A 17,017-nucleotide genomic window follows, 5' to 3' on the forward strand; every position below is an offset into this window, starting at 1 on the left:
GGGGGGGGGGGGGGGGGTGAAAATACAGAGGTTACCATTTCCACACCATCTTGCAGTAGACCGCGTGACACTTTTTTTTTCTTTTTTCTTTTAGTGGTTTCCCCGATCTAGTCCATTCTTGTGATTTAATGCAACCATTGTTCGATGTCCCGTGCGCCCTCTCGTATGCAAAGGCCCGTTCCTTGTATGATATTACGCGTCGCCATGTGCAGCATTTCCGGCGTAATGGCGTTGAAAACCGTGCGAATCGCTACGCGTGCTTCATCCTCCTTATCGTCACGCCGTTCCACAATGGAACTTTTGACGTAGCGCCCTATGAAATAATCGTGCACTGTGAGATCCGATGATCGTGCCGGCTATGAAATTGGGCCACCTTGAGCCATCTACTTTCCCGAATAACGTGCGTCTAAGCTATCGCGTACTTTGCGGCAAAAGTGCACGGGAGTTCCGTCGTGCTGGAAAATCGGAGTCGCCCGCATGCCGAGAGAGACCGTCCGCGAGGAGCACTGGCAGCTGATTTTCAATGAAATCGGCTTATGTTTCTCCGTGAAGATTCGGCGGGAGAAAGTACGGGCCGATCTGAAAGAGACGGGAACGTTGAGCGATTCTGAGACAGCCAAATCTGCGGGAGCGGATCTCGCCTGCTGCGAAGTTTGTCGGCAGCTTGCCGTTGGCAAAAATGCAACAGGACATCCGCTAATAGAGTACGATAACAGCGGACTGAAACGGCAGAAACAGAGTAGAATTTGTTACTTCATCGCTGTTTAAGTGTATTTAAATGGGCCATACTGGATACTTTCCATTTACATACTTTTCAGTGGCCCTTGGGTCGACTTATATATATATATATATATAATCATACGTCCACAAGGAGAAATTACTGTTGTTTACAAATTACACGCGAATCGAAATAAATGCTTCTGACGTCACCAAACAGGGACATTTGCAGCGAGGGACCAGGAGTCCTGATATTTAATAACACTAATAATTTCCTGTAATATGTTTTTAAAGCAAGGATTTCCACACACTATCCTACATCGCACATATCACGTTGATACATCTTCGTCTCTTATCACTTTTAACGCAGACGAGAAGAAGGAGGAGGCGACGACGAGATACCTTGGCAAAATTGGACACGCAGTCCCAAGTTTCCCTCGGGAAGTCGCGGGACTTCACACCGGTGGCTGTACGGCTGGTGCGGGGAGCCGTTTTCGCGCGAGGTTCGTGCTTCGCGTGCTTTCGCAGGAGATCGAACGCGTTTGCTGCACGCCGGGGTTCTCATCGGCCGCAGCACGCGTCCTCTTCCTGCGACGACAGGATGCATCCCGTGTCCCTCGCGGCCTGACAATTCTCCCTCGCCATCCCGGACGTGATTATCATGTTCGTGTACTCGGCCGTGGTGAATCTCATTTTGCCGCGAAAGAGGAACACCACGCGAATCACCTCGTGCGCGACAACCGCGCGCTTTCAGGCCTGCCGTAATCTTCCGTGATCGGCGACGTGTGTCGGGCCGGTGCGTCCTCGTTCCGCAGCTTTTCTGCCATATGTTGTACCCGCGCAACGACGGCATCACCTAGCCGGCGGTTGTTGGCGGGCACGGTTACCTTCTTGTCCTCAATCTTGCCTTAAGACGTGAACGGTCGTCGAATTGACCAACCACGCGTCGTTTGTCGGAAAAATAATCGTTCGTGGTTAGTCAGTTCGTTCACCGCTTACGTCCTGAAGCAAGATTGCGGACTAGGGATCACAGAATCCAGTCTGGAAGAATCGGAGACTCCCGAAGGCAAACAGTCACTGGTCAGGTTCGATGAGAACCCCGTGACCAGCGTGTACCTTGTCTCTCTCTCTCTCTCTCTCTGTCTTTGCAATACTCATCGTGCCTTCTGCGAAAACGAGCGGCACCCGCGTCATTATCAGCCCGCGGCACTGAGCTTCAATCCCGCAGCAAATTCAGAACGCTCCGCGCTCGCACCTTGGCGCACTCGGGTGCTTCCATGTCGTTCGCAGTTCAACATTCGCGGTGCACCTTTGCAACGTACGTTGACTATCCGCCGAAAGGCGCGCAGGATCCTTCGCGCAGCGTAGGCGGGATTTGCCCGGATAGTAGCAGCATCCATCCGGACGGACGAGGCCATCTCTCACACCGGAGGGTCGCGTTTTAATTGTCGTTTAATTCTTACACAGCCAAGATGAGAACCCGTTGCCGGGCTCGATTAACGTATAAGAGAAAAAAAATCACGAACACTCGGTAAAAATGAGGGTGAGCTCGTGTGATAGCCTGATTCAAACCGGGGAAAAAAGGTTTATGTACACAATCATGTAAAATTATATATAATTATATGTTTTATATATGAAATTTGTCTCTATATGGCCACGTATATATAATTATATACGTGCGCACGAAATAAAAATGTCAAACTGTTGGATGAAAAATGGAAAAAAATCGTTTGATTCAATTAAATGTTTACACCGTGGGGTAACTATAAACGTAAGCATTTACTTCAATTATATTCGTGTAACAGCATTTTTTAGACGTGGGACATATATAATTATATATGATTATATACGGGTATATGGAGATAAAATTTATATACAGTCATTTTTTCCCGAATCCGCGGCCATGTCCGAACGTTTCCACCGACGATTTTTGAATCGGTCCGTACTTCCTCCCGCCGCGCCTTGATGGGGACTCGATCGAAAATCAACTGCCGATGCTTCTCGCCGACGCCCCCTCCCTCGTGGAACTTTTTTACGACGGAGATTTTGCGCATTTTTTACCACGAGTTAGGCAATCAATAGGCACGGATAGTCTCTAGCGTCAAAGTGCGCGAAGTGACGCGCAAGTCATGAGGTCGTCCCAAGTGGCAAAGTGACGTCAGAAGATCGCCATATTGACTTTAGGAACGTCACAGTCTCTAATGTCACTCTACCATTTGGAAAGTATGCTTACAGTAATTTCTTCTTCTTCTCTCTTTGTTATTGAGATTTTCAGAAAATGCAATATATATTTAATTTATTATATTGAAATGTAAAAAATTTCTATCCTGGTCCCTCGTTGCAACTGTCCTTGTTCGATGATGTCAGAAACGAGAAAACGCATGAATTCTTGTACGTTATACGTTTCAAATAAAAATAAATATAAAATGACATTTGTGATCGATTTAATACATTTGTAAAATTGTCCCGAGCACTTTTCTACTCGAACAGGCAATAAATAATCGTAAAATTGATATTGACAAAATCGTGAGGAAAGAAGTTAAAATGAATGGTTCCGTATCGAATTGATATTGCGTGGGGGGAAAGGAAAATTGAGTTGAATTTCAGGCATCTGGCGCATGATATATTTTTCCTTCTATAAAAATATTGAGACATAAAAGTTTGGTTGAGTAGCATTAAATGGAAGATGTATTGCGAAATTGAGTATTGCTTACGACATAAGAGCAATTTTATTTGATTCACATCCTGTTGTATCTTATTATAATTCAAGAATTAATTCTTTCATGCTTTTCTTACTGTAACTCCGATAAATCCGAGAAACTTGTGTGCATGCTAGCGCGACTTTTTCGTTTGGAAATTTCGATGTTGATAAAACTGATGTTATTTAAAATCACTTCGTTCAGAATTCTTATTATAGTAGTAGAGGGGAACGTATAGCACACACAAACGAACGTGGCAAGAGGATATTATATTTTGTCCTTTTAATCGTTACCATACGAACCGTTACTTACAAATCAAACTGTGATTGTAGTTGTACCTGTGGGGCCTGCGTGTCTCGTGTAATGGTGTGTATACGTGTATGTTTTTTTTTTGCGTGAAATACGTCTTTTTACGAAATTATCGTTTATCGTCTAGCATTTCTTAGCGGTACTATTAAACGCCATCCCCGTTATCGATGTTATCATTATATACCTACTTTGATACAGAAAGGCGCTATGCGGTAGTAAATAATACAATATTTTGTAACATTAATTAAATACATGAGCGTAATAGATCCGGCACTTGGGTGAGAAAACAATTACATATATTGATATCGGCTTACACACATACTCAGTCGCACGCGCGCGCGCGACACACACACACACGCAATATACTTATTTCTTCGCTCTTCAACTTTGTAATCGTTCTACGAACGATGCAGGTTTACGAGACGCTCTGTAAAATCGAACGCACGTTTCACCGATAAAAATACATCTGTAAATAATACGAAGAATGAGCTCATTCTTTGTATTACTTATATAATTATATATAAACGCGTAAATATATATTCGTTGAGATGCGTATGTACAAAAGTATGTACAAATCTTTTCAATATTTTTTTCGCTAACCCCCACCTTCCCCAACTTTAAAAATTTACCGTTTACTCCTCGATATACACATAATATGGCATCCGTTATCTTGGTGATACCTCTTATGAAGTTATCAGCGACACTAATAACGATCTTAACATTTCTTTTCTTTATTATATTAACATTAGAACGGCCGAGCTCACTTCGGATATAAAAACGCAATAAAAAAATAAATAAATAAATAAATAGAAAATTCATATTCCAAATCAAGCAATAAACCCCCGTCCGCCTCTCACACCATATAGGCATCATCAAATTTGGTTAGGGTGCATTGATAATAAAGCTTTTAATTGATAATAAAGCTTTTAATCGTTAGATCTTTGACCGCCCGAAAAATGGTTTGTTTAAAAGAACCGTCAATAAGATGACGGCCGTTCCAGTGTTAAAGACGATGTCGATCTTAATTCTCGAAATCTTATCTTTCTCTTTTTCCGACGAGTTGGACATGATTTATATTTTTTTACCTGTCGCGGTCAACGAACGATCTGTTTCTCGAGCGGAACAACACCTTCAGGATTCACTTTTTAAGGTCAATTGCACAGCAAACGAGACTAATCAGTACCAGCCATGGTCAATCTAAATCCTGTTCTCTTTTTCATCGAGTTGCATTAATGAGAGAGGGGAAAACCGAAGAAACAACATTCTAATGGAATAGTAATTCACCGAGACTACAACCAAGACAATCTATCTTTAGAAAGGAGTAATTTCTCCACCGTGTTACATTAGCATCAAAGGTGCGCCCGCACCTTGAACTTAAAAAAAAAAAAAAACAGCTGTGATTACTTTGTATTATCATGTCACAACGTCGTCGTCGCTTACTTATGGGAAATGGCGATGAGTATTTTCGGGTTGTTTGTTGTTGCGCTTTCGCCAAAACGCTTCGTTACACGTGTCTTGTGTACATCAGAGAATTGCGATGTACGGCACGATGCCGAAGGGTTTTCGGAGAATCGTGATAATAGAATTTGTTTGCAGAACGAAAACACGTTTTCCTCGACGCAATTCAGAATACAGCCGACACTCGATAGGAGCTTTTTTTTTTAAGTAATTCTTAGGATAATAGAAAAATATTTACGAAATTGTATGACGGAATCTCGCATGGAATTTGTAATGCTGTAATTATGTGAGTATATTAAAAAAAAGGGGGTGAAAATACTGATTTTTTTGGTTTATTAAATACTGATAAAATACTACGCAATCAATTTTTAAGTAATGTTTCAACAAAGCAGCGCAATATGGCGAATCATCATAGCGCAATCAATGCTTCGGCGATTCTTCTATCGAGGCATATGATAAGTTCTCATTTTACGTAACACATCGAACAAAAATGTTCAAACCGCTCTGCAAACGAACATTCATTGCGTCATGCACGCCTTATCATTATAATCAGAGTTACTCGTACGATTTTCAGCCATATAAATATGCGCATAATGTCGAAAATCGTTTAAGTAATTATAATAGTAAGGTACGCAAGGCACAGCGTGTACAACCGACGAGGAAGTCTTCTTGTTTCATCTTTTGAGTATGAAAGTAGTGAGAAAAGTAGTTAGAAATCTACATCGCTATTTTAATTGAATACTCGGAAATAATTTTAAGTAGTTTGACAATTTGTGTATAAAACAATATGTTCTCGTTAGATAGAATTTATAGCCCAATATAAATATTACCGTCGGTAATTTAGAATCACATTTTCTTACGAGAAACGTCATATTTTACTACTTTTGTCACAAAACCACCCCCCTCGACGGTTGACAAAGTATCCCCATTGTTTCAACACGCAAGTGTCAATATATCAGTGTACCTCCAATATACACATGATATCCTACGTACTTGCGGCGTTTCTTCCACGCGATGAATTCATCAATAATAAGGCACGTTATGTTGAACGATTCGCGTCGCCGAAATCGATGCGAAATATGAAGGACACTTGTAAAACGCATGGATGTGCTGCATTCTTGAGGAGTTCAGAGCCAAAAAAAGAAACAAACAAATGCGTTATACCGAACGAGTCATAAATAGCTTTTTACGAACGGTCATCACATGAATAATGTAATATAGATATAGACATCGATAGATAATGTGTATGTTTATCTTTTCCTGCATATGTAGCCGGGAAGAAATTGATAAACTGACTATTAAATCAGAACAAATCCGTAATAACGGCAAATATTAGAAAATAGACTTTGCAGCAAAATAATTTGTACCGAAATAAATTTACAGCAGAAACGACGAGACGCGATAAAGCTATTTATCTACTCGACTCAATAAGACGACAATATCGCCCAGGTCTGAACGAAATTGAAGCGCTTATTCCCAAAATCTTTTATTCTTAAAAGATGACGGAGGAGACTCCGTTAATAAGTCGCCGAGTAGATGTCCACATTGAAAAAAAAAAAGCTTCACAAGACGCAAATAATTTTATAAAAAATATAGATTTCGATCTGGAAATGAGCTCTTCAATTCGGCGCAACTTCCCCCCCCCCCTCCCCCATTCACCACTTTTCATTAAATTTTCGAGTTGCAGACCAGCTGCTCGGTGGGGTCATTATGTGCTCCGACGCACACGCAGAGGAAACGAAACGACGATAATCTCTCGATAGTCGCAATAATCTCGCGCGCACAATCGCGCAATCGCGAAACAGAAACCCGTGACGAGTCGGGTTGAAGAGAGAAAAAAAAATGAGAAATTAAATAACCTATATTGGAGAGTAGTGCACTGTTTTCCTTTTTAAATAATTCGCGTTATTGCATGCGTACATATATACACATTATATATAAACACACAATAACGTATTGTATATACACACACATACACACACACACACACACACACAATGCGCTCGCATCGCCTCGCTATACGTCACGCCCGTGGAAGGACCGCTTCTATAGCACGCAGCATTGGCACAGACGCGCCGCAAATAAAGCAACGATCGCGTTCGGTGGAGGAAGGGTATAAAAATGTGCTAAGTGAGAATCCGTATCCATGGCACCTGATACTGAGAATTAGGAAGCCGCTGGTTCCACATCGCGCTGCGATCTCGCACACCGGTTCCTCCTTCTCGCGTGCATCCCGGCTTCGAGCCGGCCTGAGAGAGAAAGAGACCGTTTCTTTCCTCGGTGGTTTACCGACGTCGCAGGGTTCGCGCGAGTCTCGGATTCGAGCCATCGACTTCCACTCGACGATCCTCCTTCCCCTTCCGGTTCTCACACCTCCACGCCCAAAACCCGATCGACAACGTACTCGTACCTCTTTGGCTCCCCGTTACCGTTGTTCTTCTCGATGGACTTGACGCTCTCGTCCTCGCCGTTCTCCGTACTCGGGGCGTTCGACTCCGTCGTCGCCGGTCGACCCTTGGCGGACACAGACTTGCCAGTGGCGTTGTGGACGGCCGAGACGTCCTCGTCGGCGTTCGTCGATACGACGATACCGCTCGGGTTCCGGTCCATCGTGACACTCTTCGAGGACGACGCGGGACTGCCGCTGGGAACGCTGTTCGGCCGCGCCGTCGAGTTCCCAGCGTAACTATTGTGAGCGGTAGTAGTGACCGGTTCCGACGCGTACCTCCTGTGCATGTGCGCCTGTGCCGTCGTGGGATACATACTGCCGTCCGGCCCGAAGTCCTCGGGCGGCAGAACAGGAACGTTCGAATTCACGCGCGTGAAGAAGGCCATTTTCTCCCTGAAAACGGGAACAATTTATCCTGATTTGCTCGATTATCGGAAATTAGAGTGATACTCGGAATAACACCAAGCCGGAAATCCGCTACTCACTTGAAGGAGATTATATCGGGCTTTCCCTTCGCAACCTTCGTTTTCCTCAGCTTGTAGATCTCCTTGGACGTTTTCTTCAGCATCTTATCCACTTTCTTCTCTTCGGCGCTCCTGCCGTTCTTGCCGCTCTCAGCCTGCGCCATGAGACTTTGGAACTTGTGGTCCTCCAACAGCCAAGTCGCCAGATCGGCATCGCCCTTCTCGCGCGCTTGCTCCAACCGTTGCTTCAGTTCCCGTAACCTCATCAGCTCGTCCTGGAGATTATTCAGTTTGGCATGTTGCGCCTGGAGATCTAATTCGAGGTCCAACGATGTCCTCGCTGTGGGCGGTAGATGAGACGATTTCTTCGAGGTGGTTTTGCAGCTGAGGGCAGAGGACGGCCGGCGCCATCGCAGCGAACGTCTCTCCACCGAGTTCCGTTGGAAAGGCCCGCCCTTGCGATAAAGGGGCATGCTGCTGTCGCTGTCGCTGCGATTAAGCTGTAAAGGACGAGATAGAAAAATAACAGTGGAAGGCGATAAGCCGGAGACAGGCTATACGGACGATCTGAAAATTCGTGTTTCCGCTATATCAGCAAAAATCTTTATGTGAAGCTAATAATAAATAACAAAAATTATCCAATATATCCTCTCGCAATGACTTAAAAATAACATATCGCTAGAAAACAACTGCGATTTGGCTCTCCAAAGTCCGTCCTATCTCTCGGTGGTTAACAACAAAAATTCTTCGTAACTTGATTATTCTGGAATGATGATCTGAGCTGTGATGTCACGCGATAAGAAATCGCCTGGAAGAGGAGTGAAAAGGGAGGATCCGTGGAAAACTTACCCGACAAATATAGTGATTTTTACTGACGGCCGCGCTCGGCGAGAACGTCTGACTCCTCTTGATCACAATGGAGTTCTTGTCGTCGTGAACGGCGCCGGGCGCGACGCCGGCCGCGGACAGTTTCCTCTGCTTGCCCTGCTCCGGAATGAACACGCACTCGGTGTTCGTTTCCTTGTCCTCCGTCTGCCTCGTTTCGTCGTTCAACTCCTCGTCCTCCTGAAGACAAAAGCAAAGAGACGCGGAAATCAGAACGATTCGTGATCGGAAGAGCGAATTCGAGACAGAATTCCCCGACGATGTGACGCACCTCGTGCTCCAAAACGTCTTCCAGGACGTTGTCATCCGTCATGAAGTCCACGGGTATGTCTTCCTCGTTGTTGCTGTCCCCGCTCCCGCTTCCGCTACCGCTGCCTCCGCCCTCGTCCTCCTCCTCTGGGCTGCCCAGACAATTGGCCAGCTCTTCCAATCTCAGCGACACGGCGGTCTGCAATTCGTCGCACCCTTGATTTCTCGTCAAGGTGGACGTCTGAGAACTGATGATCGTGCTCTCGTCGCTGCTCTCCTCCTTCGCGTTTTGCGTGTTCCTATACACCGAGATATCTGACTCCTGCTTGTCGTGCTTGGCTTGCGACCTGACGCTCGTCGACACGTTGATGTTGTTGTTGTTGTTGTTGTTGTTATTGTTGTTGCTGCTGCTAGTGCTAGGACTGTCAGACGGTTGCATGAAACGGAAGGAGAGTATGTTGTACCATTTGACGCTAGGAGATTCTGGGCTGAAGTCTGCCAACGAGACTTGCGCAGAACCCTGTAATCGAATTACGATGTTCACGTTAGAATAAACTTCATAAGTCTGACAATTTCATAATATCAAGATCAGCTTTGTAATAAAATCTGACGAGAGCATAAAGCTCCGTCTGTAAGTTCTCGAGAGGATACCAAGCTTTCAAGGATCCCGATCCCTCGCCGTGGTCATCTTGACTGATGACGTTAGAAGTAAAAAAATTTACCGACCAAAATTCTCGCGAGATACATCGAAATCAAAAGATATATTCATAAAACGGCACTTTACAATCGTTCGGGCGGATTTTTCCAAATACTCCGAGAACTTTTCTTTTACCGTAATAATCAATATAGTCATACAATTAACGCGGCACACGGCTGAACACGTTTATAAACCACGTGATTTTCTAACGTTGATCTTTATTATGGGTACTTATTGACCAAAGCTGAAACAAAGGAGCAATTTCCAAACCACTCCAGAGAGACCACGTTCGATCGATTGCGAATAGTCGTTTTATGAATATATACTTTCATGTCGGCATTTTTTTTCAGAATTTTGAGCACGCATTTTCTCTCTTCTGACGTCACCCGGCCGAGAGACGGCAAGGAAACCGGAGCCTTGAGCGAATTCTCCGCGTACATACCAAGCATTCCTCAGATTCGTTGCTTGTACACCAGACATTCACTTGCAGCGTCTTCGTGTACAGTTTATTGAGCGGCACGGCGATTGGAAACGTCTCGCCGAAGGTCGGTTTTCGTAAGTCCACCACCGGCTTCGTGCAACACATGTGATTGACGGGCAGTTGCATCGGTAGCAATGCGGCTTTGATGTATCTGAAGTGCAGAAGAGGGGAAATTACTCTCGTGTAAAAAAGTGATTTTTTTTTGTCAATTGAGACTATCGCCCTAACTGTGCAACACACACAAACACGAATCGGTCGAAATCGGTTGGTAGTTAGATTGGGTCAGGTTCGATTTGACTAATCTGATTGATCCCCGTCCGATTGGGATGTGTGCAAATGGGGCTCTCTCTCTCTCTCTCTCTCGTTTTCGACAGGCCGTACAACCGCTTATTTGCTCGTCATCACTATCAATTATTTTCTAAACGACTACTCGAACAGAAGCCGATAGGAGTCGAGAGATTTTCTCTCTCTCTCTCTCTCTCTCTCTCTCTCTCTCTCTCTCTCTCTCTCTCTCTCTCTCTCTCTCTCTCTNCCTCCCTCCGATCTATTCATCGAAGTGGAATCGGAGAACGTTAGTCCACCGCTGTATCACGCGCAAAAGGTGGATCATCAATCAAACGCTCGCGAGTAACTGTATATTAATCTGTCTGTCCTTCATCATCCGTCGAAGCGTCGCACTGTTTCGCGAATTTTGCGGCCGCCGGCCGGACACAATGCGGTGCGCCGTAAGGATAAATTCCGGTCGGGTGAGGCCTCGTAAAGCTAATTACGAGACATGATATCGCTGATAATAGCGGGCTTACGTAACGAAAGTGAACGAAGGCAACGGCCGGTCGATGATCCAGCAGACGTAAGTTCACGCGACGAGAATTTCATAATTACATTTCAATCACGGGCACATCGGCAGAGGAGAGAGAGAGAGAGAGAGACTCGCGAGTGGAACGGTCGGTCGAACTATTCGGCTAACTCGACAGGTCATCGAGATCGTCCGATTACGGCCGGCCGCTACTGGCAAAAGTGCGAGTGCATTTGCACAGCGCAAGCCGAGCTACCCGACAGACACGTTTTCGCGCGAACAAGTCATTCAATCTCGCGGTTTTCATTTGAAAATGAAAAACACTCGCGAACAGCAGCACGAGCTGCTCGCCGGCAATAATTGCGCACATTGAACTCTCCGCTGTTGATCATCGGGAACTAATCGGGAATATAAATGACTGACACCCCGTGTAAACGCGCGCACACGATTGGAGCTTTTCCACGGGTAAAAGTTAAAGTGAACCGGCGACACACAGTCAATCGACATTTGGAAGAAGCTACACCGAAAGATTATCTCTCGGAGAACCGCTTGGCTCGAATCCGAGTAATTAAATTAGCAGTATTTTCTTAGTGTGCTATTTGTACGTGCAAAATATTTCATTTATTATTCATCATTGGTTAAAAAAATAAACGCTCTTTATAGACTTCCAAATGCGCTTCATTGAGAAATACTCGATCACTTATAGATACTTCTAACATATCACTCGCATATAATTGGAAAAACTTACACTTCCGCGTTATTGGGTATGAAAAGCGCGGCCAGATTCCTCGCACGCTCGATGCCCACGTGAAGCAGTCCGTCGCTCACTGAATACCTGATGAATACGATTATATATTTTAATTCAATCGCATACTCCGCGATCAGATTTCAAAATCTTATTCGCGAACACACGAACGCGAATCCCAGCGATACGTAGAGCGTTGCATGACGCAGATAAGAGAAGCCAAAGAATTAACATAAAGACCGAAAGTTTTGCGTACAAAAGGAAGGTGAAATTACTCGAGCTGAATTAATACAGCGTGTTAATGACGCATGTGAGCAAATAAGGAGGAAGGCGCGGCTGCTCAATCCATTTTAGATCGCACCGTGCTGTGTATTAACGCCGAAGGACGTCAGTTCGAACAATTTCTGTAATCTTTATGCTTTCTTTCTTTAATTATCATTCTTAACAAAAAGAAAAAAAATATTACAAAAAATTGGCCAATCATTTAAAAGCTTTGAACACATGCAGATGGCTGTTTCGAATCGGACCCATGTTTATATAGGATATTTTCTACTTGAATTTACATCCGAAACATGCTTCTTCTTGAGTTCCTACAGTATGTCATACAACACCCTGCATAATATCACGTCATACGTCAATATAAGGTAAAATTTCTGTTCACTCGTGCGTCCATAAATGTGCGGTGCGTTAACGCCGTGCCACTTTCCCCAGGCATACAGTGCCATCGGAAATTTCGCACCAGGCCGAATATTCGTGCGTCATTACCGCTACTTCGGAGCATCCTCTCGCCGAATAATCAGCAAGGGACGACACGGCTGGTTCACCACATCACTACGAAAGGCTACGGGACGGCATCGGTCGATTCGCAACGACTCGGAAGAAAGGAATACTCGAAGCGCAACGCACCTCAGCTTGATCTGCACCTGAGCCGTTTCCAGGCTCATCTCGCCGGACGCCAAGGGATCCACGTCGCAGATGGACAGTCTTTTGCGATTGGACGCCTCGAAGACGCCCGAGTCGCCGGCCACGCTCTCGTCGGACACCGCGGCGGAGACGGACCTGGTGTTGGTGCCGGAACTGCTGGCCCTCGACCTGATCCCGGTGGGTGGCGGCGTCTCGCTGATGGGCGACAAGGGCGGCGGCTCCTGCTGCTGGGGCAACGACGCCGGTGGCATGCCGGGCCTGCCGAGGCCGCTGCCCTGGGACATGTTGTTCGACTGCAGCTCGACGGGCGGGTGAGGACCGACCACGAGTTTCAGACGCTCCTGCGAGCTGTTGGAGGAGCACGAGGCCTGCTCCTGAGGCACGACTCCTTGCTGCTGCTGCTGACTGAGTCTGAGCTCCGTCAAACGGTCCTCCAGCTGGCTTCCATCGAGGTGCTGGGCGGCGCTCATCGCCGCGGGCGTCACCTTCTGGTAGTGCCGCCTCTGCAGTTCGACCTGCTCGTACGTCGGCGGCGGGCCTAACGGCGCGTTCTCGTACAACGGCGACACCGGCGGGCTCACGCTGGACAGACTCGAGCGCGGCGAGAGACTCGGCTGGGATCTGCCGGGCGACGGTGTGCCGATCAGATTGTTCTGTTGGTCGGAACCCCGCAGCAGTCTCTCCACTCGTCTGTGCAGGTCCACCATGTCGACCGGTCGCTCCTGCTGCGAGCCGCTCGTGCCCAGGCACTGCGGCCCGCCGTAGATGTCCGTGAAACTCAGCCCGGAGCTGAGGGAGCCCTTGCTGCTGGTGGTGCTGAGGCTGCCGAGGCTGGAACTGCTGCTGACCGAGAGCGTGCTGGCGCTCAATGTCTTCAGCTGGCCCTCCAGCAGCGCCATCGAGCGCAGCGCGTCCCTGAGCTGCTGCAGCAGGACCTGCTTCTCTTCGTGCAGCCGCACGCGGTCGGTGATGGTCTTGTTCGACAGCTCGAACGCGTTGTTGAGGTCCTGCTCGAGCCTGCGGATCTCGCACTGGATCCTCTTCATGTCCTGCTGCGTCCTCGTGCGCGGCGTGATGCTGCGCAGTTCCCGCAGCAGCTGCTCCTTCTCCTGGAACAGCAGCAGCTTGTCCTTGTCGCTCTCCGTTTGGCCCGGCATCACCTTCTCCTCGAGGTCCGCCAGCTGCTGCTGTATGTGCTGAATCCTCTTCCTCGCCTCGTCGTATTGCAGCCTCATGCGCGCCATCTCGGCGAGTCGAGTGCCGATCGGCACGAGCTCGCCCGACAGGTCGGTCTGCGAGGCCGTGCTGAGTTTCTCCTGCGGCAAACTGAGCGTGCTGGCCTCCGGGCTGCCCTCGCAGAATTGCAGCCTCGTCAGCTCGTCCTTAAGCTGCGCCAGCGACTGCATCAGCTCGGCTTTCTCCTTCTCGCCGGAGCTCAGGGACTTCTGGATGTTACGCAGCTCGGTCATGATCGCCTGCGCTTCCGTGATGTTGTAGCAACCGCTGTGGTGGCCGCTCAGTTTCTGCTCCACGCTGCGAAAGGGCAATCACGGGAGTGAGAGGAGCACCGCAGGCGCGTGTCCCGGCGCGAAACAACTCGGTGGTAGAAATTGATCTCGTTACACGATAACCAACGTTCGCGCGAGCAATACCTGGTGAGAGTATCCACTCCTCGCTGCGTGCAGTTCATCTCCGCGCGGATCTGCTCGAGCTCTCGCTTCAACCGGGAGACCCTGCTCCTGGCGAGCGCCACGTCGGATTTAAGCAGATCGGGGTCGTATTTGGTACTCAAGGAACTCGAGCTGGAACACACTGTCAATCACGGATGTCTATCAGCACTTTACGTCACTCCTAATCGACCCGAGAAAGTTACAACGGTTCGTTTATCCCGTCTGACGGAACGCTCGTCGATCTCAACAGGGCAATGAAACATGTCTACAGGGGCTGTTTTCCACGTAAAAATTGAAGTCGGAAAATTACCGATCAATACTGACGAGTATTAATCGCCGATTACCTTAGAAGTAATCGGTAGGCCAGTCGTTCTCGCTAAAGTAACTGGGATTACGTCGAGAGAATCGTCGCTTTCCGTCGAATGAAATACTTACAACTTGTGCGCGATGCGCCAAGGGTAGACAAGGCGTTATTGAGGTGATTGTACTCATCCTGCGCCAGACAAAGCCTCTGCTGTTTTATGTCGTAAATCTCCTTCTTTGCCTACAACACAAGAGTTTTACCCTGAGATTATCTATTCGGGACCCACCATCGGGAGAGACAGTGACCAGGTTTCGTATCCACCGTGATGTAACACTAATCCTTCTCGTTGGTCACTTTTCGAACACTACGAACAGCGAAATATCGCTTCTCGAGGGAGCCGAATCAATTTCGAGTGTCGGGCAACTGTATTTTTACAAACTGCAACGGCTACGAGACTGGCGTTCCGTCGCTAAATTTTGAATTGGCAGAAGCGTGTAGTTTCGCCTCGTCGAAACGCTTCATCGAAGGGAATGAGCGAGGTAACAGTAAAATACTCATCGATACACAGCCGTGTCTCGTGGTGAAGGATCACAACCGTCGTGGCGACAGAATTTCGTAAAATATTTTTTAATCGGAGGGAAAGACAGAGGAAAGACGAGATAGGAAAGAAAATGAAAAAGAGAGAGAGAGGAGGAAGGGACGTACAATTTCACCATCGCGAGGAAACACGGTGTCGCACACAGGTAGGTTTAAAGTTTGCGCGTCACACCCGATCGAGATTCCCGAGGCGAAAGGAATCAGCACGGCGACTCCACGAAGAAGCGACGATAATACCGACAGTGGTAGGCAGTAGTAGTAGTAGTGTCGTCCTTACGTATTCGCAATAGTAATAGGACGATGCCGTGGTATCGGCGTCGTCGCGCTGGTAGCATTGCTCCCAGTAGAATCTCTGTATTTGCTCGTCGTTCTCGTAGTCGTTGTGATAGCACATTCTCATTCGATACTGCGACACGACGTTCTCGTAGATCTGTTCGCGCGCGTACTGCTGCTGGATCGCGCGCTGCAGTTGCTGCTGCTGGTGCTGCTGATACGTAGGGGGATGATGCTGTTGCTGCCTACGTTGCTGCTCCTGCGCCTGATTATGATAATTGTCCACGTAGCTACGGTACTGCTGCGCCGGTACGAGTACGCACAGGGTGTACTGACGGTCCATGCCGGGTATACGGTGGACTGTGCGCACTATTTCTCCGTCCGAGATGCCTTTCTTCCTCTTCTCTCTCCTCCTCCTTATCCACACTCTCTACCACCACCTCCGCTTCTTCTTCTTCTCTTCTTCCTCTCTTCTTCTCCTATTCCTTCTCTCCCCCGGTCTTTCCGCCTTCTCTCTCTCTCTCTTTTTCTCGCACGCGTTTCACCTCCCTTCTTCCTATATCTTCCTTCTCTCAATCTCTCTCTCTCTCTCTCTTTCTCTCTTTCTCGTCCCTCGTGCCCTCCTGCGCTCGCCCGGTGCGCGCGTTCCTCTGTCTCCTCTTCTCCTCACCTCATCTTCGCCTCGAGAAGGCCTCCTCGAGACTGGCCGATGTACGGGGCCCGAAATTCCGATCCCCACCTTCGGTGGGTCTCAATTTTTAAGGGATCCCATCTTTTTTCCTCTTTTTGCCTTCTCTTCCTTCGCTTCTTGCACCATCCGGCCAGTCTTGCCTGCCCTCCTCCGGCTTCTCTTATCCCTTCTACCCCTCTTTTACTCCCACCGTCGCAACTGCGAGCGAGCATACAAACTCCTTCCTCCCCAACGGGATGGAGCGCGAACTGGCTCCACGTACTACCTTCATCCTTCTCCTCCTCTTCCTCCCCCTCTTCTTCTGTTTCTTCTTCTTTTTCTTCTTCTTCTTCTTCTACCACTTCTTCTTCTTCTTCTTCTCCTCCTCCGCCGTCGTCTTTTCCTCTTTCTCGTTCCGGAGGCTCCTTCCTCCGCTTATTCGCATCGTCTCCCCTCCCCCTCTCTTTCCCTCCCGCTTCTCCTCTCGCGCGGCCATAAGCGCCTTTTTCTTACGGCCAGTGTAAAAAGACAGGCCTCATCTGCGGCAGCCCTGGCAGGATCGTTGCGATCGGGAGCTCGCGCCGAAGATAAATCCCGTAATAGTTTAAAATTTTGCAGGATAAACGCCTT

At 47.6% G+C, this 17,017-nt stretch overlaps 1 protein-coding gene across 1 annotated transcript in view; it reads right to left on the reverse strand.

Annotated features, from left to right (window-relative positions):
* Positions 1-3,421: 3,421 nt before the first annotated feature.
* LOC106751589 (protein kibra) overlaps positions 3,422-17,017 on the reverse strand; it is a 53,707-nt gene continuing 40,111 nt past the window's right edge. The window contains exons 4-12 of the mRNA XM_014632514.1: positions 14,979-15,087; positions 14,526-14,685; positions 12,856-14,406; positions 11,953-12,039; positions 10,370-10,559; positions 9,253-9,750; positions 8,946-9,161; positions 8,118-8,596; positions 3,422-8,025 (exon numbers count right to left, since the gene is read on the reverse strand). Of these exons, the coding sequence (XP_014488000.1) occupies positions 7,551-8,025; positions 8,118-8,596; positions 8,946-9,161; positions 9,253-9,750; positions 10,370-10,559; positions 11,953-12,039; positions 12,856-14,406; positions 14,526-14,685; positions 14,979-15,087 (3,765 nt within the window). The 3' untranslated portion in view covers positions 3,422-7,550. The remainder of the gene's footprint in view (positions 8,026-8,117; positions 8,597-8,945; positions 9,162-9,252; positions 9,751-10,369; positions 10,560-11,952; positions 12,040-12,855; positions 14,407-14,525; positions 14,686-14,978; positions 15,088-17,017) is intronic.

This window comes from Dinoponera quadriceps, unplaced genomic scaffold (genome assembly GCF_001313825.1).
Source record: "Dinoponera quadriceps isolate SergipeBrazil2010 unplaced genomic scaffold, ASM131382v1 scaffold141, whole genome shotgun sequence".
Classification (NCBI taxonomy): domain Eukaryota; kingdom Metazoa; phylum Arthropoda; class Insecta; order Hymenoptera; family Formicidae; genus Dinoponera; species Dinoponera quadriceps.